The sequence below is a fragment of the Carya illinoinensis genome, chromosome 1 (genome assembly GCF_018687715.1).
Source record: "Carya illinoinensis cultivar Pawnee chromosome 1, C.illinoinensisPawnee_v1, whole genome shotgun sequence".
NCBI classification, from domain to species: domain Eukaryota; kingdom Viridiplantae; phylum Streptophyta; class Magnoliopsida; order Fagales; family Juglandaceae; genus Carya; species Carya illinoinensis.
In genome coordinates, this window is record NC_056752.1 from 44,441,390 (window position 1) to 44,465,236 (window position 23,847).

Consider the following 23,847-nt stretch of genomic DNA (forward strand, 5'->3'; position numbering starts at 1 on the left):
AACGCCCTCGTATCAAGAAGCAAGGTGGTTATATCTTGGAACAAAATCCCTGCCAAATTGATTGCCAGTAAACCAAAAGTATCCTCAGAATTTCAATACTACCTTCATCTACGATTAAATTGAACAAAAGATTACTCACTACCCAGAAGACAACTAGGATCGCCCAACAGAAGCAAAATAGTATTGTAACAAGAAAATAGATATTTTTATAAAATTAAGAAAAGCACCTAGTTTAGGGAAGTTTGGGATGACTCGGATGGCTGCGGCGATTCTTGCTATGCAAGCATCTTGGCAATCCTCAAAAGTCGCATACAGAGAAGAGGGAGAGGGGAGTGAAGAAAAATTACCGTGCTAGAAGTTGTGCACAAGATCGTCGATGATGGAAAGAAGGAGGTGATGCGGGTTAAAGAAGAGAACGAATGTAGGGTGATTTCGGGAGAAGGAGGAAACAAAGAAAAAATTGGGTGAATCGGTGATTACGGGACAAAGGAAGAGGAAAAAACGAAAGAAATGGAGTGCGGGAGTTAGATAAAATAATAAAATAGAAATTTGGTCTCTGTACAGTAGTTCTCTATAGATGGCGAGGGTTGAAGAATTACTGTAGTTGAAGTCTCAAACTTTTTATCTATGGCTAGTTTGATGCGGAGAAAAACAATCAACAAAATCTAAAATTTAGACTTGTATGAAGTAATGGCAAGACTATTATCAATGCTCTAACGGTGACCAATTAACCAAGAGACAATTGCAATAACTTATTAGACCATTCACAAGTCGGTAAGAAGTTAATAGATAAATCGAGAGAGAGAAAACTCAAACGTAAAAGGAAACGTATGTTATTAATAAATATTATTTATTAAAACAATCAACAAAATTTAATAATAGTAAATTTAAAAGTTTGACATACCGCATACTTTTATGTGAATTTATAAATTTACTTTTTAATAAAATTAATATTCTTTGCATATCTATTGACTAAGCTCTATTTGATTGTAAAATTCAGTTGAGATCAATTCAGTTTAATTTAATTTTAAATTGAGTCTAATATTTAAATACTCAACTCTCAAATTATTAAATCCATTTAACTCAAAACCTCTCTATACGTAGAACTCATAATCTTTTTCAACTCAACACATCGTTATAGTTGAGACTCACAATTTTTTTTAATTTTTCATAAATATTACTAAACTCATTTTAATACTCAAATACATTTAAATTCGTTTTAGATGAGTTTCACATAACTCACTACACATATTCAACTCACTACTGTTCATAAAGAATTCAGCTCATCTCAATATTTAAACACAACATAAAACTATCATTCAGATTTTTAGTTTGAGAGTTAAAAAGTATTTTTGACAGCTTTCTTTCAAAAAAAGTTAAATTAAGTCAAGCTGATGCCTAGCTAATATTTATCGATCAGTTGATTCTCTACCTTGCAATGATCGGTCTAATTTTCTATAGAACAACATATATAAATTAAAAGAACAATCAGTGCTTATAATTAAAAAAAAAAAAAACAAAACAAAACAAACTAAAGATCATTGTTCAAAGAAAAGTTGGGACGATATATATATATATATATAGTGTGTGTGATTAGGACGTACCAATTAAGATATAAATATTAATGGATGCAATGATCATAAAGATCACATATCTAATATGCAGATAGGTAGCTAGTCATGATCTAATCTCCATTATGAGATTCCGGAGATACCTTTATCATTTGCAAAACTCGCAGGCCTCATGAAGAAAATTATTAAATGCATTGCATATTATATGTTGGGTCAGAGCTTTATCAGGTCCAGATTGTCTCATATAAAAATGTTTTAAAATAAATAAATTGACACACGGCTCCTCTTGATTGGACCATATATATGTCATTTAAATTATGACTAGTTTAATTACGTAAAATCAAATTACCTCATTTTATATAATTATTATAATTTTTTTAAATCTATACATAAAATATAATAAATAATTCAAAATTTTTAAATATTAAAATAAATTAATATTAAAAAAATTATATTATAATAATATTTAATTAATATTTAATAAATTATCTCATCTTACTTCACCTAAATTATGTACACAAACGACGATCATGCCTAAGAGCCGGCGAAACCTGAAACTGCTTGCTTGCAAACAATGTCGTCGAGGTGCTAATATTAGTACATAAGTCATACATGTATTTGGTAGAAAAAGTCAGAAAAACCTTTCACGTCATTTATCATGAAAAGGAGAGACAGAATTGAATCACACCAATAACAAGCACTCGAGAACCTTACCATTTTCGTTTCTTCCCCACCAGCGCTGAATGCTTCTAATTAATTAGCTAGCCTTTTGTCGTTTTATTATGTGGATCATAAAACATGATCTTAAAACCCTTTATGCAAGATTTTATAAACAATAGCTAGGAATTTACATGAATGACCATCCAATTATTATGTACTTTCCTCTTCAAATTAGACCTTCGATCTTATCATAAAATAAGAAAATATTTTAATTGGAGGGCTCGTGTAAACTTTAAGGAGTAAACGATTTTGAAAATTGTTCAAGGATATCATATAAAACTCATTGAACTAAGGCTACTTTAAAGTAATTGTTTGTGAACATAATTATTCTCACGTATTATCAAATTATTTTATTATTATTTATAAATGATTTGAAAAAATTAAGAGATCAACTGGTCTAAAGACTCTAAACTGCATGAGATTGACCCGATAATTTGTTTATATGGTACATCCTTCTCATAATGATCTAACATTAATACCCACGGTACAATTCTTCAAAACATCTTAAAGATTGTCCCTTGAGTAAGTTTATGGTGGCTGTTTTATCCTTGAGTTTTAATTGAACTATAAGAATCATAATTTTTAATTTTGTACCATATCAGCCGGTATGGCCAAAATATACCATACAGGCCATTGGTTTGGTATAAAAATTATACTTATTTCGTATCGGTCTAAATACCAATCGTACTGGCTGATATTTCAGCATGTACTGGGTTACGTACCAGTTGATATTTTGGTTTTTACTTTTTTTTTTTCTATTTTTACAAATTACAAGCTTATTTTTTTACCCTCAATTTAGACCAATCTATTTATAAATATTTATATATCTATATTTATACATAATTTATTCATATATAAATTATTATTTTGAAATATAATTAATATATATTTATATATATAATTTATTTATATATTAACTATCTCGAAACGCTATAGATATTGAAATATTTCGTTTCAATATCTTGACCAATACGCCAACCGATACAGTATTTAAAACATTGATAAAAATACCTCCTACACATTTCTAATAGTGCATATTGAATAATCCTTGACCATCTTTGTATTGCAAAGAATCTTAGACTGAAGATCTAAAATCGAACACCCATTCAATTAATGTTCTGTCATAACTACTACAAGAAGATTGTTATAACTCACGTTTGTCTATGCCATCTCCATCAACTACGACTTTAAGAGTTGATACGTACGTTGTGTTTTCTTTTTGTAAAAATTCATCAGTTTTTCAAAATTTTAAACTACATTACTTATTTTAAATACCTAAAGTTGATTTGAATTTTCAAAAAATTTTAACCTTTCAGATTTATAATGTATTCTTAAATATTATGAATATTGCAAATGTATTGATGCATGCAGCAAGGAGCGATGAAGGAAGTCAGAAAATGTTTAATAATCTTTAACAACTTTTTTATAGTCAAATATAATAAAAAATTTAATTTTATCAAATTCTAAAATAACAATAATATTTTATTTAATTTTAAATTTTTAAATCCACCCATTTCTTCTCATCTTACTGTTAAACTGTCTCTTTAGTCTTTACTATAATTGAAATAAATTTATTAAAAAAAGGTGGCTGCAAGCCTGCAATTCTCGACAGTGACAAAGAAGAGATTCGATTCGAATGCCTCTGATACGAATTCGAATTATCCGAACCACACTCCATTATAAAAATCCGATAATAATTCACTCGTTGATAGCCCAAACTTGAACGACCCGATCCACCGTCATCAATTCTAGCTATAAATGGCCCACATACAACTGTCAATCTCTCAGACGCACAGGCACGCAAGAGTTGGTCTGAAATGGCAGAAAGCAAAGTGAGCATAGCGAATCGGTTGCTAGCGGCGAAACGCAGTTCCGGCAAGTCTTACAGTCATTTAGCGGTGGAGACGGGCCTCACCAACGTCTACGTTGCCCAGCTCCTCAGACGCCAAGCCCAGCTGAAGCCCGAAACAGCCCCTAAACTAAAGGCAGCGCTGCCCGAACTTACTGACGACGACCTCCAGGAGATGATGAGGGCGCCCATGCGCTCCTACGACCCCAATTTGATTCAAGAGCCCACCATCTACAGGTTTTTCTCCTCCCCAAATTGTCACTCCTCATCTTCTTCGATACTTCCTTTTCCTTTTCCTTTTCTGAGTGAAGTTTTTTCTTTTTATTGGGGGTGTTTTTTTAATCTTATTTTTCGATTCCTCAGGTTGAATGAAGCGGTTATGCATTTCGGTGAGAGCATCAAGGAGATTATCAATGAGGAGTTTGGTGATGGCATGTGAGTTTTAATTGTTATTCGAGATTTTATTCTTTAATCGATATTCGAACATTTATGAGGTTTTGTTACATCAAATGGGATGGTGGTGGTCTAGCTTGAATCCCTTTTCCCAATGACATTTGGAATGGTATTTTTAATCTGATACCGGCAGTAGGTATATGGTAACATGCCAAATGCAGAAAAATGACATGCACTCATTTTCTGGTGAATTGAACATCTTGGCTTGGAAAATTTAGCTGTTTGTCATTTGATTGTTAACTTTATAATTCAATTTTCTAATTTTTGTGTAGCATGTCAGCTATTGATTTCTTTTGCTCAGTCGACAAAGCTAAAGGCGCGGATGGGAAGGATCGCGTGGTTCTGACTTTTGATGGGAAGTACTTGCCTCACTCTGAGCAGGTCAGTTGGCTTGATCAATGCCTTATTCAGTTATTCTATTTGTATCCTGTGGGCTTAGAATCAATGGTAGAATAATTATAGTAAAAGAGGGATAAAACCGCAAACATTTGCTGTAGTTGATGGGCATTACTGCACTAGGAATAAAAAAGCCAATATTCCTATAGTTTGTTGTGGTAGGACTTGCCTACTTTCAATTCCAGTTGTCACAAATCCAATGTAAAACCAAACTCGGTACTATTGAACGATCTTCCTCAGCTTGACGTAGTACTCTGCTCACATAATAATAGATGAGCAATTTCTTGCTCATGCACAAAGAAATACAACTTCCTTGAAGTCAGGCTAGTAAAGTTGTGCCCAGAACCGCCCAAAAAACACACCAATAAGATAGAGACAATATTTTAATTGGTTCAGCTATTGTCTACATCCACTAGAGTAAAATTCACTATGTTTGTACGGGATTACAAACACTCAATGTAAACTCTCCTTTTGCCTCTCCGAATTTACATATCAACCTCATCTTGTCTATTCTCTCCCAAATCCTTTAGAGTAGTAAACTCCACATTTCGCAAATCACCAGGTGTTTTGCCATCATGGCTACCTTCATTGGAGTCTTTACGCTCATGTAACTTTAGACTCGTTGAATGTAACATCTCTAATGATGATTACCTTCTAAGACTCTATGTACTATAGTCTATACCCTTTTACACCAGTACTAAAGCTTAATAATTTTGTTTTCTTGATTTTAGGATCAAGCTTACTTTCCATTGATACTTTCCATGAATTGTTAGCTTTCTTGATTTTATAAGATTTCTTCATTGCTACTTTCCATGAATTGTTAGCTTTTTTCTCTCCGTACAACCTGCATGCATGCACGCACCCCCCTCTCCGGCGCTTCTCGCCGGAGTTGACATCCTTCCCCTTTTTGCTTCTTTTCTTCCTTTCCTTTTCTGTTAAGGACCCTATACAGTTAGTTCCGATGGATGAAGTTAGGCGTTTTATGGTGGAGTCAAAATCTTTCTTTTTCTCGAAGGTAGGAGCTAACAGTTTTCGTATTACTGAGAAGAACAGACGCATGGTTTTATTCATTCTCATTAATGGTGCAACAGCCTCTTGGGTTGTGAGAATGGTCATGGAAGCCATTGATGCTCCTCTGCGTGAAGGTTTTTTTAAGAAACTAAGAATGGGAAATGGGCTGTTCACTTTGCAACTGCTTAGAAATTCTAGGGGACGTTACCTCCTTCTGGAGGAATTCATTAATGGCAGGAGAAGGGGTTCGTTGATCATCCCAGAAGGAGCAAAGGGCAGCGGCTGGGAGGGGTTCTCTTATCACCTTAGGAAGGTGGCTGAGCAGGTAGTGCCTCACATGGAGTCTGTGAAACAAGATGGAACCGTCGTGGAGGCAGGAACAATCTCTTACGCAGCTGCTTTGGCTGGTTCTTTGCCAGAACACATTTCACCCAGTGGTCCCATCATACCTGATTCTTGCCCAGTAGTATTAGGAGGATCTTCTGATGGCTGTAAAAATATGGGGGATGTCGAGGGTGTCCTCTGGGCTGTCAGAGCTCAGCTTTCTGGATTACTGCAAGAAGTTTCCTCTGTTATGAAAAGGGTTGATTTGGGTCTGAACATGGTGATGGGACTGGACAACGTAGTGGGTGGGAGAAAACAGTCTACGGTTTCTGCTTTTTCCCTGGTTGCTGAACAGCCTACGGTAAAGGGAGGGGAAGGGGGGGTAATTGGGACTAATGGGTTTAACGGGCTGGGCCCTGTTTTAAACACACACCCTAGGCCCTTGCAAGACCGGGCAGTGGGGAAAAAGCCCCAAGCCCCTCAGTTACAGGCCCCAAGCCCCAAGCCCCACTCACGGGTCACGGGCCCACTCTCTGGCCACGGGCCCACTCACGGGTCACGGGCCACGGGCCCTTCAGACAGCGTGTTAGGCCTGTCTCAACAGGCCATCGAGCCTTCGACCTCCGGCGAGCACCTGTCCTCCCCGCCGACGATGAACAGGGCCCCCCTTCCGACGACACAGAACATCACGCCGGTCGCCGGCGAGCCACCCAAAAGAGTGATGGAGCACCCGAAGGCCTTTTCACGAGCCGAGAAACCCCCCTTGGCTGCGATGGATCAACCCGGAGCATCCCAGGCCACCGACGTCTTGCCGTCGACACAGAATGGGCCGATCGACTCCGGCGAACCTGGGGAATGTTTTTTGAAGACAAAGACACCCACCGACTGTAGTTCTAAGGGATCGGGGGCACTGTGTGCACTCGGTCCGACTGTGGGGGTAGTCTCTGAAGATCCGATCCTCTCCTTAGGTCTTTCTGAAACTTTATCCAAGGTTTTATGTACAGATATGGGAGAGGTTGATGCCTCTTCTGTGGAGGGCGGGTCCTCGGAGGAAGGGTCTATTTATGGGTCAGATTTACAGCTTTTTTGCAAGGAATTAGGGACCGAGAATTTGTCAGCTCATCCAAGTGAAACCGAGGACCTACTCAGCCCTCTTTGTTCACTGCCACCAGCTGATACAGGGACTGATACACACCCGGAGTGGGTTCTTCAGAAGGTCAATGATATGCGTCATTGCTTGGGCATGTCCTGTGAAGGCTTCGAGGACCAGATGCAAGCTCTCCTCTTAGCAATCCAAGCTGGCCAGCCTTCTCTTGCTAGATCTGAAAGCAAGAAAGATAGGGAACTCAAGAGATTGACCTGTTCGATAAACTATGACGCTCGGGAGGGCAGCGTGGGTAGAGGGAGACACAAGGATAGGGTGAATCTTGGTGATCCATGAAGCCCAAAATTCTAGCATGGAATGTTCGTGGCTTGAATGACCCGAACAAACGCCTGTCCATCAAGAATCTTTTACGGGCATGGAAGGCTGATGTCATTTGCTTTCAGGAAACTAAATTACAGCTTATTGATAGGCATATCATTAGAAGTTTGTGGAATTGTCCTTATGCAGGATGGACCACCCTCGCTTCTAAGGGCGCCTCAGGGGGTATTTTGGTAATGTGGGATAAGAGAATAGTTAATTGTATTGAGGATTGCATCGGTGATTTTTCTGTCGCTTGTTCTTTCTCCAATGTGGACGATGGTTTTTGTTGGGGCTTTGCAGGTGTTTACGGGCCAAATGATGACGGTAGTAGAAAACTTCTCTGGGATGAGTTGGCTGGTCTATGCAGTTGGTGGGACATCCCGTGGTGTATTGGGGGCGATTTTAATATCACCCGGTTTCCGAGTGAGCGGTCTGGGGTTTCTAACATAGGTTCGGCCATGATTGATTTCTCCTCACTCCTTTTTGACCTAGACTTGGTGGACCTCCCTTTGGCAGGGGGAGATTTTACTTGGTCAAATGGAAGGGCCTGGTCGAGGTTGGACAGGTTCGTCGTCTCCTCTTCTTGGGAGGCTCACTTTCCCACCCTATGTCAAAAGCGACTTCCTCGGCTTTGCTCAGATCACTTTCCCATCATGTTAGATTGTGGGGGTCTCCATGAGGGAAGGAGGTATTTTAAGCTCAAAAACATGTGGTTGAAAGTTGATGGATTTCTAGAGAAAGTTAGAGCGTGGTGGTCATCTTATCAACTCACGGGTACTCCTAGTTTTGTTCTCGCAGGGAAACTAAAAGCTTTGAAGCAGGATCTAAGGAAATGGAACTTCGAAGTCTTCGGAAACATTAATGACCAACGCAACAGCCTATTCCTAGAGTTGCAGCAGCTTGTCGGTCGATGATGGGGTAAGAAGATTAACTGTGGTTGCGGAGCTGGAGAAACTTACCCTTATGGAAGAGATTTCGTGGAGGCAAAAGTCACGGGCACTTTGGTTGAAGGAAGGGGATAGAAGCACAAAGTTCTTCCACAGAGTTGCCAACTCTCACCGTAGGAACAACGCCATAGAGGTCCTCCACGAGGAGGGCAGGGTCATAACAGGTAGAGAGGCGATAAAGGACCATATTGTTCACTTCTATGATAAGCTTTTGACAGAACAATATTTTTGGAGACCCAAGGTAGACGGTCTAGCTCTTGATTCCATTGATCACACAAGTGCGGCTTGGTTGGAGAGGCCTTTTGACGAAGATGAAGTGCTTCATGTGCTAAAAGGTATGAACAAAGACAAAGCCCCAGGTCCAGATGGCTTTCCCATGGCTTTCTTCCAAGCCTGCTGGGATATCATTAGGGAGGATCTCATGAAGGTTTTTATCGAATTTCACTCCTATATGAAATTTGAGAAGAGCCTAAATGTCTCCTTCATTGCCCTTATTCCCAAAAGGGCAAGATCGGTGGAAGTGAACGATTTCCGCCCCATCAGCTTGATCAGTGGGGTTTATAAGATCATCTCCAAAGTTTTGGCGAAGCGGCTGAGTGGTGTCATGGGGAAGATCATATCGAAGTCCCAAAATGCTTTCGTGAAAGGAAGGCAAATTCTAGACTCGGTCCTCATTGCCAATGAATGCTTGGAAAGCAAAATCAGATCCGGCACTCCAGGTATCTTGTGCAAATTGGATATGGCAAAGGCTTTCGATCATGTGAACTGGGACTTCTTATTGTATATCCTTGGTAGGTATGGTTTTGGGGAAAGATGGTGCCAGTGGATAAAGCATTGTATCTCAACAGTCAGATTCTCGGTTTTGGTCAATGGTACTCCGGAAGGCTTCTTCAACAGCTCTCGAGGTCTGCGACAAGGGGATCCTCTCTCCCCACTTCTTTTCATTCTTGTAATGGATGTCTTGAGCAGAATGCTGGAAGGGGCAGTGGAAGGCGGCTTCGTCTCGGGCTTCTCGGTAGGTGGTTCTCCTCATGGAAGCTTGACAATCTCCCACCTCCTCTTCGCTGACGACACCTTGATTTTCTGCCATCCGGATCTAGCCCAACTTAGATCCCTTCGTGCTCTTCTTCTTTGCTTTGAAGCTGTTTCTGGCCTCAAAGTGAACTTAGCAAAATCGGAGGTAGTTCCCGTTGGCTCGGTTATCAACTTAAGCGAGGTGGCTGCCATCTTGGGCTGCAAGGTCTCTTCCTTGCCTATGAAATACCTTGGACTTCCCTTGGGAGCCCCTCATAAATCCAAAGCAATATGGGAAGGGATGATTGAGAAAATTGAAAGCAAACTGGCAGGGTGGAAGAGAATTTACTTGTCCAAGGGGGGAAGAATCACGCTTATTAAGAGCACGCTCTCTAACCTCCCAACATATTTCCTCTCTTTATTCCCCGTGCCTGCAGGGGTAGCGACCAGACTAGAGAAGACTTTCCGCGATTTCTTATGGGGTGGGTTAGAGGATGAAAAGAAATGTCACTTGATCAAATGGGATAAAGTATGCACTCCGTTGTCTTGTGGTGGTTTGGGCCTAAGAAATTTGCGAACCTTCAACAAGGCACTCATGGGGAAATGGTTATGGCGGTATCATCTTGAGGGAGATGCTCTTTGGAGGCATACCTTAGATGCCAAATATGGGAGCATTTGGGGGGGATGGTGCACTAAAGAAGCAAGAGGGACATACGGCGTGGGAGTCTGGAAATTTATTCAGAATGGATGGAATAACTTTCTCGGTAACTGCAAATTTGCGGTGGGAAGAGGCACACGCATCCGCTTTTGGCATGACATTTGGTGTGGGGATGTCGCCCTGAAAAATGCTTTCCCCTCTCTTTTCAGGATCGCTTTTGATCAGGGTTCCTCGGTAGCCGATAATATGTGTAGTGCTGATGACTCTATCCAGTGGTCTGTGAGATTCTCTAGAGCTGCCCAGGATTGGGTGGTGGGAGTCATCACTGATTTCTATAGCGCTTTGTATGAAATGAAGCTAAGGGCTGGAGGGGAGGATTGCTTACTTTGGATACGCACAGGAAATAAGAAATTCTCAGTCCGTTCTTATTACAAGGCCTTGACAAATCACCCCTGCAATGTCTTCCCGTGGAAGAACATCTGGAGGTGCAATGTTCCCCTTAAGGTAGCTTTCTTCGGATGGGTGGCTTCTCATGGTAAAATTTTGACTATAGACAAGTTAAGAAAACGTGGACTCTACTTATTGGATTGGTGCTTCATGTGCAAACATGACAGTGAATCTGTGGACCACCTCCTTCTTCACTGCGAAGTAGTTAAGACCTTATGGGATGAAATCCTATCCAGGCTTGGTATTGCATGGGCTATGCCTAGGAGGGTGATTGATTTATTGTCTTGTTGGCAAGGGATGAGGGGCAATCGTCAGATAGCTACTGTCTGGAAGATGGTACCTTTATGCTTAATGTGGTGCACATGGATCGAAAGGAATAGACGCTGTTTTGAGAACAAGGAACGCTCCCTCGACGGTCTCAGGGCTTTCTTCTTTCACACCCTATTACTTTGGGCGTCCTCTATTGTATTGAACGGAACAAGTCTTCATGACTTTTATGCTACTATTCGGAGCACTTAGTTTGTAACTAGGCTCTCTTTTGTATACATCCTGTGTACTCGGGCTTTGCCTTTTTACGTGGATCAATAAAATCTCTTACTTATAAAAAAAAAAAGGATCAAGCTTACTTTTTTTAGCATGAAGTAAGCAGGACATCTAAAAATGTGTAAAAGGTGTTCAGATATAGAAATACATTCTCGAAATTGGAATCTGAAGAACTTCTTCCTCAAATGCAAGCGACTCTCAAGATTCTTTTTCATGAACTTATCTTTCAATTTTTACCAAAGTTCACTTGCTTTTGTCTCTCTCATGACAAAGTACTTTTGATCTTTGGTTAGGCACAAACGGGTTGTACTACAAGCTAAGCGATTAAACTTGTTCCAATCATTTTCCGTCATATCATCCGTTTCTCCTCCAACGCGATATCCAACTCTTGTTAGATCAAAACGTCCATCATTTTACATTGCCATATGCCAAAGTTGTTAGTTCCATTGAACTTCTCAACTTCAAAATTGGCACTTGAAACCATGGACCTACGTCTAGAGCTCCTATCTCCTACAGAACCTTCCATATGAAATTTAAAAAGCAATTTCAAAATTCCAACCGTATGGATAAGTTCGAAATAATCAAAATAGTTGCAAAGCACTATTTGATCATCGAAATTGAACTCTGAATGGCTTGGATCAAGCCCAAAAAACAAATCTGGAATTTGAATAGTTTAGATCAACAGGTGCAACAGGCTGCTAGCTCGTGTGATACACGTGCTAGGAGTAGGGTGGGTGAGGCAAGTGATGTGCACGTGCCGAGAGCTTTTAGGGTGCGTGGGGGCGTATCTCATACGTTTTCTTCCTCTAAGCGTGACTGGGGGTGCTAATTTGCAGAGCAACCTTCCATTGTCGCAGGTTGCACATGGCTGTTGTAGGTGCCCATTTGTCACCAATATTGGTTGGCATTTGGTAGAGCGCCTCCTATGAAAGGAGAGCTCTGATATGTAAATTCAAAGAGGCAAAATAAGAGTTTATATTGAGTGTTTGTAGTGGACGTAGGCAATTGCCGAACCAATTAAAATATTATCTCTATCTTATTGGTGTGTTTTTTGGGCGATTATGGGCTCAACAATTGGTATCAGAGTCGTAGGTTCGCGCTGTTCAGAAATCAACTTTTGACAACTCCATGATGTTTCATTGCAACAAATGGAATAGCAAACAAACGTTGGAGGAGCCTGCACGTGTCTCAAGAAGGTTGCAGTGTGCACTAATGCACTCCACTCGCAACTGGAGGTTGAAGAAGACTAGTATACACCCGTCCCAGTCGCACTCAGAGAAAGAAGACGCGTGAGATACATGACCCCACGTGCCCTAAAAGCTCTCGGTGCGTGCACATCACCCGCCCTACTCCCGGCACGTGTATCACACAAGCTAGCAGTCTGCTGTACCTGTTGATCTAGCAGTCTGCTGTACCTATTGATCTGAACCGTTCAAATTTCAGATTTATTTTTTGGGCTTGATCCAAGCCATTTGGAGTCCGATTTCAACGATTAAATAGTGCTTTCCAACTATTTGGATCATTCCGGATTCATCTGTACGGTTGGAATTTCGAAATTGCTTTTCTAAGGGGTAGTTTGGATCCCAAACTCATATTATCTAATCATTACAACTTTTTCAAATTTCAATACAAAATGTAATAAACAATTTAATTTTTTCAAATTTCAAAAAAATAAAAATATTAAAAAATAATATTTCAATAATATTTTATTCAACTTTTAACTTTCATATCAACTCTTCAATAATATTTTATTCAACTTTCAACTTTCATATCAATTCGATTCAATTCAGCTCAACATCCAAACGCAACTTAAGGGTTTTAAATTTTAGAAGGAAAGTTCTGCAGGAGATAGGAGTTTTGGACGTAGGTCTATGGTTTTAAATGCCAAGTTTGAAATTGAGAAGTTGGAATTAACAATTTTGGCATATGACAATGTGAAGCGATGGACATTTTGATCCAACTAGAGTTGGATATCGCGTTGGAGGGGAAACCGGATGATATGATAGAAAAGGATTGGAACAAGTTTAATCGCCTAACTTGTGGTACAATCCGTTTGTGCCTAGCCAAATATCAAAAGTATTTTGTCATGAGAGATATAAAAGCAAGTAAACTTTGGCAAAAATTAGAAGATAAGTTCATGAAAAATAGCATTGAAAGCTGCTTGCACTTGAGGAGGAAGTTCTTCATATTCCAATTTCGAAAAAGTATTTTTATGTCTGAACACCTCAACAGTTACAATCAAATTCTTGCTGACCTACAAAACTTGGATGTCGAAATCCAAGACGAAGATAAGGCTTTACTGTTATTAAATTCCTTGCCTGATACATATGAGCATTTAATTACCACACTCTTGTATGGAAAGGAAAAAATTAATTTTAGCAATGTATCTAGTTTTTAACAGTAAAGCAAATCATAAAGTGAAACATTTACGGTAAAAGGGAGATCACGGTCAAAGTATCCAGGAAAGCAGAAAGGTTCTCAATCGAGAACTCAGGCAACATCACATGGTTCAATAGTTAGTAGAAGACTTGTCAAAGACGAGTGTTCTTTTTGTCACAACAATAATACTGGAAAAAAGATTGTCCCAAACTGAAGGGACAACAGAAGAATCAACTCACCACAACCAATGTTGTCGACAGAGATGAAGATCTAAACATTGCCTTGACAGGTTCATCATTCATCTATCATTCTACTGAATGGATTTCGGATGTACCTATCACATGTGTACTAATTGGGACTGGTTTACTAACTTCACAAAGATTGATAGTGGAGCAGTACTTATGGACAACGACAATGCCTGTAAGACTTAGGGAATAGGGAGTATTTGGTTGAAGCTGCACGATGGAACTGTTAAGACTCTGACAAAAGTTCAATACGTTTTGAACTTGCAGAAGAATCTCATCTTACTTGGATATCTGGATTCAAAATCACTATTGAAAACGGGATTCTCAAAGTGATAATGGGAGTTCAGGTGGTTATGAAGAGCTTGAAGGGAGAAAACTTGCACTTCTTGCGAGGAAAGTATTGTTGATGGAAGAGCTTCCATAGGCTGCGAGAAGCTAGATGAGATTGATGTTGACACTACTAGTCTTTGGCATATGCGTATGGGACACGCTGAAGAAATTGTTTTGCAAATGTTGGTAAGGTAAGGCTTATTCAAAGGTGCCAAGATTAGCAAATTGTCTTTCTGTGAGCACTGTGTATTGGAGAAGCAGACGCGGGTCAAGTTCGGAACCGCTGTACACAATACATAGATGATACTTGACTATGTACACTTCGATGTTTGGGGACCTACCAAAATCGCATCTTTGGGAGGTAAGCATTGGTTTGTGGCCTCGTTTTGTTACACAGTTCAGATAAGATGAGATGTTTTGTTGAAAGTTGGATAAAATATTGTTATAATATATTTTTTTAATATTAGTTTTGTTTTGGGATTTGAATTGTTTATTATATTTTGTGTGTGGATTTGAAAAAGTTGTAATAATGAGATGAGATGAGATAGTTTATGTTTGGGTAAACAAACGAGACCTCACTTTTGTAGGTGACTATTCTCATTGTGTATGGGGGTACACGATGAAACATAAAGATGAAGTGTTGAATATCTTACTTGTTTGGAAAAAAATGATTGAGACTCAGATTGGCAGAAAAATCAAGCGGATTAGATCAGATAATGGAAGGGAGTACATTTTAGGCCCCTTCATGGAAGTATTTAAGAGAGAGAGAATTGTCAGACACTTCACGATATGAGGAACACCGCAGCAGAATGGTATGTCAAAACGGATGAACCGTACTTTTTTAGAAAAAGTATAGTGTATGTTACTGGATGCTAGATTCAGTAAACATATTGGGTTAAAGCTGTGACATATATCTGCCACCTCATCAATCGACTACCAACAGCTATCAATGGCGGGAAGACGCTTATTGAAACTTAAAAAGGTACACATGCTATCGATTATGACTCTTTACGTGTTTTTGGATGTCTTCTTTCATACTAAAGAAAGTAAGCTTGATCCTAGAGCCAAGAAAGCGAAATTCTTATGCTTTAGTACTAGTGTAAAATGGTATATACTCTGGTTTATAGAGTCTAAAAAAGTAATTACTAATAGAAATGTTACATTCAACGAGTCTAAAATGCTTAAGTCACATGAGCATAAAGACTCCAATGAAGGTAGTCATGATGGCGAAACACCTAGTGATTTGCGGAATGTGGAGTTTATCACTCCAAAGGATTTGGGAGAGCACAAACAAGATGATGTTGATATGTAAATTCAAAGAGGCAAAAGGAGAGTTTATATTGGGCGTTTGTAATCTTGTACAAACATAGTGAATTTGGTAATTGCCAAACCACTTAAAATATTGTCTCTATATCTTATTGGTGTGTTTTCTAGGCGGTTATGGGCATAAGAAGTTGGTAATTTTATGTACTCTTTGGAAAAAACTATAGGCCAGCTGCTGAGGTTGGCCCCGTTCAAGTTGTCTGTTACTTTTTCTGCACCTTTCATCTTGTACTCAAATTGGTCCAACAGCAGCAAAACACACTGGATTTGCTGATTTCATAGGATGATCTAAGATATGGTTATTACCTAGCTTGTGCTGTTAAAAACATAAAAGCGGCTGCCCCATCTTGGGCTTCATGAAAAGTTGGGAGTGTGATGACCTGCATATCCTCTGTGGGAGATTACTTGGATGAGGGTGCATATTCAAATCTATCCAACTTCTGGAAGTTCCTTAAAGCCCATAGTGCCAATTTTCATGTTCTAATTAGTTGTGTTTTCTTTATAGGTACCGGTTCTCCCACGGGGTTCCTGATGTAAATTTTCCTATCTAACAACTGCTTCATGCCTATTGTCACGTGTTTTCTCTTTTTCTTGTTAGTGAAAGTTGTAGTTAACCTTACTAAAAAAGAGTTAGAGAGAGTATAGTTATGCCATAGCATCTTACAATCTTGCTGAAATATTCAATTGTTCCTGCACTTCCTCCTGTCTTATTGGCAACTGCTTTTCTCCTTATGGTTGGAGGTTCCATTCTGGAGATTCCTCTTAATCCTACTCACCCCACTTTGGGCACCAAGGTCTTATGACGTGGATAGTGCTAGTTTTATAAAGCTACGAGAGTGTTATAACAAGTCCTGATAAATTTAAAAATAAAAAAGGCTCGAGTATCTGGGAATTAGTGAAAGTTATACATGAATGCCTTTTTCTTTGAAGCGAGAAATGAATCTGCTGCACTTTTCTTTCCGTATGTATCAGCCATGTCACATATACCTCAAAAATCCCTTTAGGCAATTCACATGCTTTGTAGTCCTTGGAGTCTAGGAACGTGTATTCTCTAGTGATGCTCTGATTTCTGCAAGTCTTTCTAATTGTTTTGGACAGAAATCGGAGCACATGGATTCAAGGCTGAGGCTACAGTGAAGTTTATGAATACCCCCCGAGGGCCGAATTCTGGATCAGTGAATGTTGCAAACTTCATGTCCACAAGACTACATCACCTTATGTCACTAAAGGCCTAAAATCTAGCTGCAGTTGCAAGTGCCTTCAGGCCTTGTTGAATAATGACTGCTCAACGCTTGGTACCTGTATTGCTTATTTTCCCTATTACTGCCCCCGGGCTTCGCTGAATAATGACTGCTCAATGCTTTGTGCGTGTATTGCCATATCACTTCTATTTTCTTTCATGTATCAATCATGGATTCATATTACGTTATTTTCGATTTCTGTTTCAAGATCTTTGCGTTTCAAGTACTGCACGTGTGTGCTTATACAATCATGTGAAAATAAATTATTCAATTAACAGGTTAATGCATATATGATGCATGATTCTCAAGTCTCAAGGAATTGAGTCAGTTGGTCAAGCCTTTTAACGATAACAGGTTTACTATTTCTAAAGGGGGTAGGGTACATCAATTTTCTTCTTTTTCTTTCTACTGGGTGACTATATTCCTCCCCTTGTGGAAAACGTGGAGAGTGAGATTTTTGCTTTTGATTCGCAGAGGCTGCTGTTGAAAGAAATTAAACCCAGTTGAGGAAGGGTAGTGTTGAATAAGGAAAAACCATAAATAGAAAATCTATGATAAGCGTTCAATTGATTCTAATATGCAACCTCGATTCTAACATGCAATGAGTTTGTAGGAACGTATTATCAATACGAATAAATGTAATTTAAAAAAAAAAAAATCCATTTTTGAGAACGTGTGAATCTTGTGATTACTAACGCTTTTATTAAAATAAAAGGGAAGTAAATGGCTGTTTGGATTTAGAAGTTATCTCATCTCATCCTTCTTCTTCTTCTTTTTTTTTTTTTTTTTTTTTTTTTTTTTTTTTTTTTTTTTAAATAAGAAGTTATTTCATCTCATTTTATTATTACAATTTTTTCAAATTTTCATATAAAATATAATAAACAATTCTAACTTTTTCAAATCTCAAAATAGTAATAATATTAAATAATATTATAATAATTTTTATTCAATTTTTATTTAAAACTATCTCATCTCATTTCATTATCGAAATAGCCCATGAATGTATTGTCAATTATAATCTCCAAATGCTTAAAATGCAAATACTTATCAAGTAATACTATGTATAGTCATGAAATGTATAAATATAATGTAGTCTATTTGAAAAAAAGTAAGATCTATAATTAAAAAATTAATTTTTTTATATAAATTATATATATATATTTTTTTTAAATGATTGTGTCTCGCTTATATACCTATAATTATAAATATTATTTTTCTTCTGAAATAATAAGTATAAAAATAGCGGTAGAATGAAACAAGAGGGTCGGAAAATTGGTCGCTGAATAAGTGGGCCAAAGCCCAATATAACCCTACTAGTTATAAACCCATTATCTCTACTCGATCCAACCCAAGTACAAAGCCCACGTTATGCAGTTGACAAAAAAGGATAAATACCCGTTGTAATAACCCTATCATATATCTCCATCCAAAACCCTCGCATCCATTTCCCAACTTCCGAGATCAAACCTCCAGAAAGTTCGAAACCCTGCCTTCCCTGTCCTCAAATCTCATTCGCGAAGAAAAAAGCAATGGCTCTAACCCTAGCTCGAGCGCTGTACTTCACTTCAGTCCGTCACCCCACGGTTATTTACAAACGCCTCCACTCCACCATCACCCATCCTCCTTCGGTCCCCACTGTTTTCTTCCTCTCGCGCCGGTCCCTAGCCCCCCTCTCCCACGCCGTCCGATCTGTCCCCTCCACCTCCCGCTTCACCCCGGTTCGATGCCGCGTGAACCGCTCTGGTGGCTCCGCCTACTCACCCCTCAACTCCGGTTCCAACTTCAGCGACCGACCCCCGACCGAGATGGCTCCGCTCTTCCCTGGCTGCGACTACGAGCATTGGCTCATCGTCATGGATAAGCCTGGGGGCGAGGGGGCTACCAAGCAGCAGATGATCGACTGCTACATCCAAACCCTCGCCAGAGTCGTCGGAAGGTATTTCCCCCTTTATCTGTTCGGTTTCCGAGGAAGTGTGAGGGGAAAAAATTGTTTCTTTCTAGATCTTCTTGGTAGTACTTATCTTGTTATTTATTAACGATTGCGCTCATTGATTTTACTCAGTCCTTTTTTCCCATTTCGTTTTTAGTGTACTTTTTTTTTTTAAATCTATTTGTTGAATGTGTATGGTCAATGCTTGGTATACTCTAATTAGTGAGGAGGAAGCGAAAAAGAAAATTTACAATGTTTCGTGCGAGAGGTACTTTGGATTTGGCTGCGAGATTGACGAAGAGACATCTAATAAGCTTGAAGGTCTGTGTTAACTTTGCTATTACTGATTTTACTATATCTTATGCATGTATGGATATGTGTTTTTTGGCGTTACCGATTTTTATTCTCTCTTATATCGTTGACAGGTTTGCCCGGTGTTTTGTTTGTTCTTCCGGATTCTTACGTGGATCCTGAAAATAAGGACTATGGGGGTGAGTAATCGAGGTTTGATTTGTTTAAAAAAAAAAAAAAAGATTTTGATGGCTCATCTTGTTTACTTGGTTGTATTATCGAGTACGTTGAATGTTTTTATTTCAGCTTTCAGAACCCACATTATACATCGGTACTTAGTACACACACCTGCATATTTCAACTATGATTTGTTGATTTTAGCTGTCTTCTACTCATCGAGTAGATGATGTTTTTTCGTGTATGATTTTAAGTTGTGGGCTTCCTAATGCTATAAGGTCAGTATTATTCTTCAATGAGATGGTTGATGTGCATCTTTTGCCCGTATGGTGGGGTTCATACGAACACACTAATTTGGTTGTGAACCCAATCCATTGTGGAGAAGCTGATGAATTTTGTAGGCAACGTATAACTTTGGATGTTCAGCACTTTGCATATGTAATTGAGATGCCGATCAGGGGGATGAATATTGTGGCCCTATAATGATTTTCTGTTAAATGCCCATCCTTAAGAAATTTACATGAATGCTTGTGTGTATTCTCTTGTGATTAACTCATGAGCATTGCGGAACATGAATGGTTATGACATTATGGAATATATATATTTTTCTGTTGGAATATTTATTCTTCAATAGTGTATAGGAAAGTTGGCATAATTTGGGTGACTCATGGCATACATTTATCATGGCAAGCATGTTGTTGATGATGGCTGGGCGATTTTGAAATATTTACTATCAGCAGTCCATCTTGGCAAAGCTAATAGCCTCTAAGAGGTAATGTCTAGCTTTGAATGCTAATGGACTTACATTGAAGTTCTCTCTCAATCATTTTCTGTGCTTTCGCATGCTGTGGAGTCACAGAATATATAGAGATAATACATTGATTATATTTTTTTCCTTCTTGGGGAGACTGCCGATCAGCTGTAATAAAATTGAAATTCTTTGGTTTATTGAGAGTATCCATGTTAAGTTGATAGAAATTTAATATTTAAATGTTTGTAGAAATTTTCAACTTGAGTTGTTTTAACTGAAGTTGATGCTTTTGACAATATGGTTATTGGTTGCAATATTTATTCTTCAGAAGTGTATAGGAAAGGGGGCATAGCATAATTTGGGAGACTGGCGTCATACATATTTTATGGCAAACATATTATTGATGATAGTTGGGTGATTTTGAAATATTATACCATCTGCAGTCCATCTTGGCAAAGCTAATAGCCTCTAAGTGGTAATGTCTAGCTTTGAATGCTAATGGACTTACATTGAAGTTTTCTTTCATCATTTTCTGTGCTTTTCACGAGCTGCGGAGTCACAGAATCAGCAGAGATAATACATTAAATGCATTTTTCCCCTTCTTGTTGGGTAGAGATTACTGATCAGCAGTAATAAAAGTGAAATTCGTTGTTTATTGAAAGTATCCATGTTAAATTGATACCTTTTTTTACTTATAAAAAAGTTAATGCCTGGGTGATTTTGAAGTATTTTACCATCTGCAGTCCATCTTGGCAAAGCTAATAGCCTCTTGTCTAGCTTTGAATGCTAATGGACTTACATTGAAGTTTCCTTTCATCATTTTCTGTGCTTTTCACGTGCTGCGGAGTCGCAGAATCAGCAGAGATAATACATGGAATGCATTTTTCCCCTTCTCCTTGGGTAGAGATTACTGATCAGCAGTAATAAAAGTGAAATTCGTTGTTTATTGCAAGTATTCATGTTAAATTGATACCTATTTTTACTTATAAAAAAGTTAATGCCTTTTTATATCATCAAAAAAATTCTTGTTACTGATAAAAAAGATATCCATGTTAAGTTGATAGAAGTCCATGTCATCGTGCCCATAAAGTCCATGCACTGAAGAATGGGAATTTTGATATTTAAACATGTAGAGCAGTTTTATAATTTGAAGTATTTCAACCAAAGTTAATGCTTCCAACATTTGGAGCAATTTTTCAATTTCAAGTATATCAACCAAAGTTAATGCTTTTCTGACATGGTTATCGATTGTAATACTTTCTTCAAAAGTGTAGGAAATTGGGCATAATTTGGGCGACTAACGGCATGCATTTTTCATGGCAATCATATTGTTAGCAATGGCTGGTGTAATTTTGAAATCTTTTACTATCAGCAGTCCATCTTGGCAAAGCTAATAGCCTCTTAAGTGGTAATGTCTAGCTTTGAATGCTAATGGACTCACATTGAAGTTCTCTCTAATCCTTTTCTGTGATTTTCACACTGTAGAGTCACAGAATCAGTAGAGATAAGACATTGATCGTATTCTTTTGTTCTTGTAATAAAAATGAAATTCATTGGTATATTGATGGCATCCCCGTTTAGTTGATAGAAGCTCTTGTTCTCATGCGTGGTTCATCCACAGAAGAATGGGATGCATTTTTTTGCAAGTTTGTTTGATTTAAAACATTCGCAGCAATTTTGCAATTCAAACTATCACTTTTCTTTAGTAGTGCCTAGTAGCAGTTTTTCTTATTTTATCTATTTATCATAACAATTCTTAGCGATTTTTTCCTTAATTTTGTGTCAAAAGTTTGCCTTGTCTTGGAAAGGTAGCCATGATTTGATAATCAAAATTTTGCAATCCTCCTGGCATGTTGCAGCTGAATTGTTCGTGAATGGAGAGATTGTTCAGAGGTCCCCCGAAAGACAAAGGAGGGTGGAGCCACAGCCACAGAGAGCTCAAGACAGACCAAGATACAATGACAGAACTCGGTATGTGCGTCGCAGGGAAAACATGCGGTGAAATATGGAATTGAGACAGTGGAGGGGGAAGATTATCCCTGTAGATATCTCTTGGCTTAAAAGGAATATGCAACCTTTTTTCCTTTTAGTGTTCGGATATTGGGAACCTATATACAAATGTCAGGTTGTGCACGGTCCCTAAAAGCTCCCCATTCAGGCTAGTAGAACTTGTAACCATGGTAAATGGTGTCCTCAGCTTCTACCTTTTCTGGACACCGATGACTGTTCTGAAGTAATATTTGTTTGTTTACATGTTTAGTGTTTGCTCTTGGTGTTAACAGTTTTAAAACTTTATTTAATCCCTTCCCGCCTAATAATGGTGATGTGTGGTGTTACATATAGATCAGTTAAGCTGAGAGCCATGCTGGTGCTAAGTTGGTTCGGGCAGGGCAACGGTAGCACTAATGATTTGAAAATATGTTTATAATGTAGTCAAACGAGTTTCTATTACCTGCTGACTAGTATTTCAACTCACTGGTGCTTCCACTGGTAAAAAATATCCCCAATTTTATGTTGTTTCTCATCTATCTATAAAAATATTGAAGTGTATATTGCTTCTCATCCATTAAGTACAACATAAAAGAAAGTAGAAGCACGAGCTCGTGCCGTTGCTCAGTTCACCTGTAAGTATGCCAAGCCTCTTTTCAATTTCCATTGGGGAAGTTATAAGAAACTATGATGGGGAAGTCATGGTTGCAGTGAGTCTTCATAAAAAGATGAGAAACCCATATTGGCCAGAATGCATGACCTTGTGGTGAGCTACGGAAATATGCGTTGAGCTTGGTACAAGAAATGTTGTCTTTGAGGGAGCATCAAGTGATTGCTCAAGCTGTCAATTTTGATTCAAAAAGCTGAAGTTGGTATGGCCAAGTCATTGAAGACATCGTATCTTTATTGAGGAGTGAACTGATTGGAGAGTTGTATTTATCCCTACAGCTGGAAATAGTGAAGCCCGCCAGCTTGAAAGCTTGAAAAGTAAGGATATTCGTTTGAAGATCAGTCCGTTTGGATTGTAGATGTTCCTGATGTTGTTTCAAGGATGGTTTCGAAAGACAAACTTTGTATTTGATTGCTTTTAAATAGTATTACTGGTTTCCTTTTTAAAAAAGAAAAAGAAAAAAGAAAAGAAAAAGAAGTTTCGATGCCAATTGAACCCAAAATGTCTGGTTTATATGGCTCCCTCTTTAGTTGCGTGCCAAGCCCTTCAAGACAACAATTGATTTCTGGTAGCATCATTTGGGTCGGTATTCTTGATATTGATGCGTATGCATTTCTGACGCTAAATTTTAAATTTTTTTAGTAAATTTAATTATATATCATGTCAACAATTTTACGGACGTTCACAGTACTAATTTGCAAAAGAATATATTTTCTAATATGCACCATCATCGTCTCACTTTTATGCATTCATACTTTCAAAGTTTGTATGTAACTTAAGGTTACGTTCACAAATTAAATTCGAATGGTTTTGGTTGCGATAAGATGTTTAAAAAGTGTTTTAGTTTTTAAAACACTTTAATAATAAAATTAGATTGTTTGGTTGACACATACTAAATTGGCTTTTAATATTAATAAGGAAAAATATACTCATTATTCTCACATATCATAGGCACACACAATACATAATTATTATTATTTTTTCTCTTATAAAATGTGTGGTATATGGATACAAAAATTTTATGTGCAGTCAATTTTGTGGACTCCTTTGTATATTCCAGTGATATGATTGGTTGTATATTAAAAAAAATTAATCCAGCCAATCATAACAGTGGAGTGCACAG

The 23,847-nt window shown here is 38.3% G+C and overlaps 2 protein-coding genes across 2 annotated transcripts; both read left to right on the forward strand.

Annotated features, from left to right (window-relative positions):
* The first annotated feature begins 4,055 nt into the window (after positions 1–4,055).
* Positions 4,056–17,123, forward strand: LOC122276682 (cyanate hydratase). The gene is made up of 4 exons (XM_043086569.1): positions 4,056–4,377; positions 4,504–4,575; positions 4,866–4,974; positions 16,774–17,123. The coding sequence occupies exons 1-4, from the start codon at positions 4,109–4,111 to the stop codon at positions 16,810–16,812; spliced, it is 489 nt and encodes a 162-aa protein (XP_042942503.1). The 5' UTR covers positions 4,056–4,108; the 3' UTR covers positions 16,813–17,123.
* Positions 17,124–18,321: 1,198 nt separating this feature from the next.
* LOC122276690 (multiple organellar RNA editing factor 2, chloroplastic-like) lies at positions 18,322–22,324 on the forward strand. Its single transcript, XM_043086581.1, has 4 exons — positions 18,322–18,852; positions 19,070–19,167; positions 19,272–19,337; positions 21,925–22,324. Exons 1-4 carry the CDS (start codon positions 18,446–18,448, stop codon positions 22,065–22,067), a joined length of 714 nt encoding a protein of 237 aa, XP_042942515.1. The 5' UTR covers positions 18,322–18,445; the 3' UTR covers positions 22,068–22,324.
* Positions 22,325–23,847: the final 1,523 nt, after the last annotated feature.

Excerpts from the sequence above, each read along its gene's own strand:
- LOC122276682 (XM_043086569.1), top strand. The coding sequence starts at position 4,109 with ATGGCAGAAAGCAAAGTGAGCATAGCGAATCGGTTGCTAGCGGCGAAA. Across the intron at positions 4,378-4,503 it reads CAAGAGCCCACCATCTACAG|GTTGAATGAAGCGGTTATGC; the intron begins GTTTTTCTCCTC and ends TCGATTCCTCAG. Across the intron at positions 4,975-16,773 it reads ACTTGCCTCACTCTGAGCAG|AAATCGGAGCACATGGATTC; the intron begins GTCAGTTGGCTT and ends TGTTTTGGACAG.
- LOC122276690 (XM_043086581.1), top strand. The coding sequence starts at position 18,446 with ATGGCTCTAACCCTAGCTCGAGCGCTGTACTTCACTTCAGTCCGTCAC. Across the intron at positions 19,168-19,271 it reads GACATCTAATAAGCTTGAAG|GTTTGCCCGGTGTTTTGTTT; the intron begins GTCTGTGTTAAC and ends TATCGTTGACAG. Across the intron at positions 19,338-21,924 it reads TGAAAATAAGGACTATGGGG|CTGAATTGTTCGTGAATGGA; the intron begins GTGAGTAATCGA and ends GGCATGTTGCAG.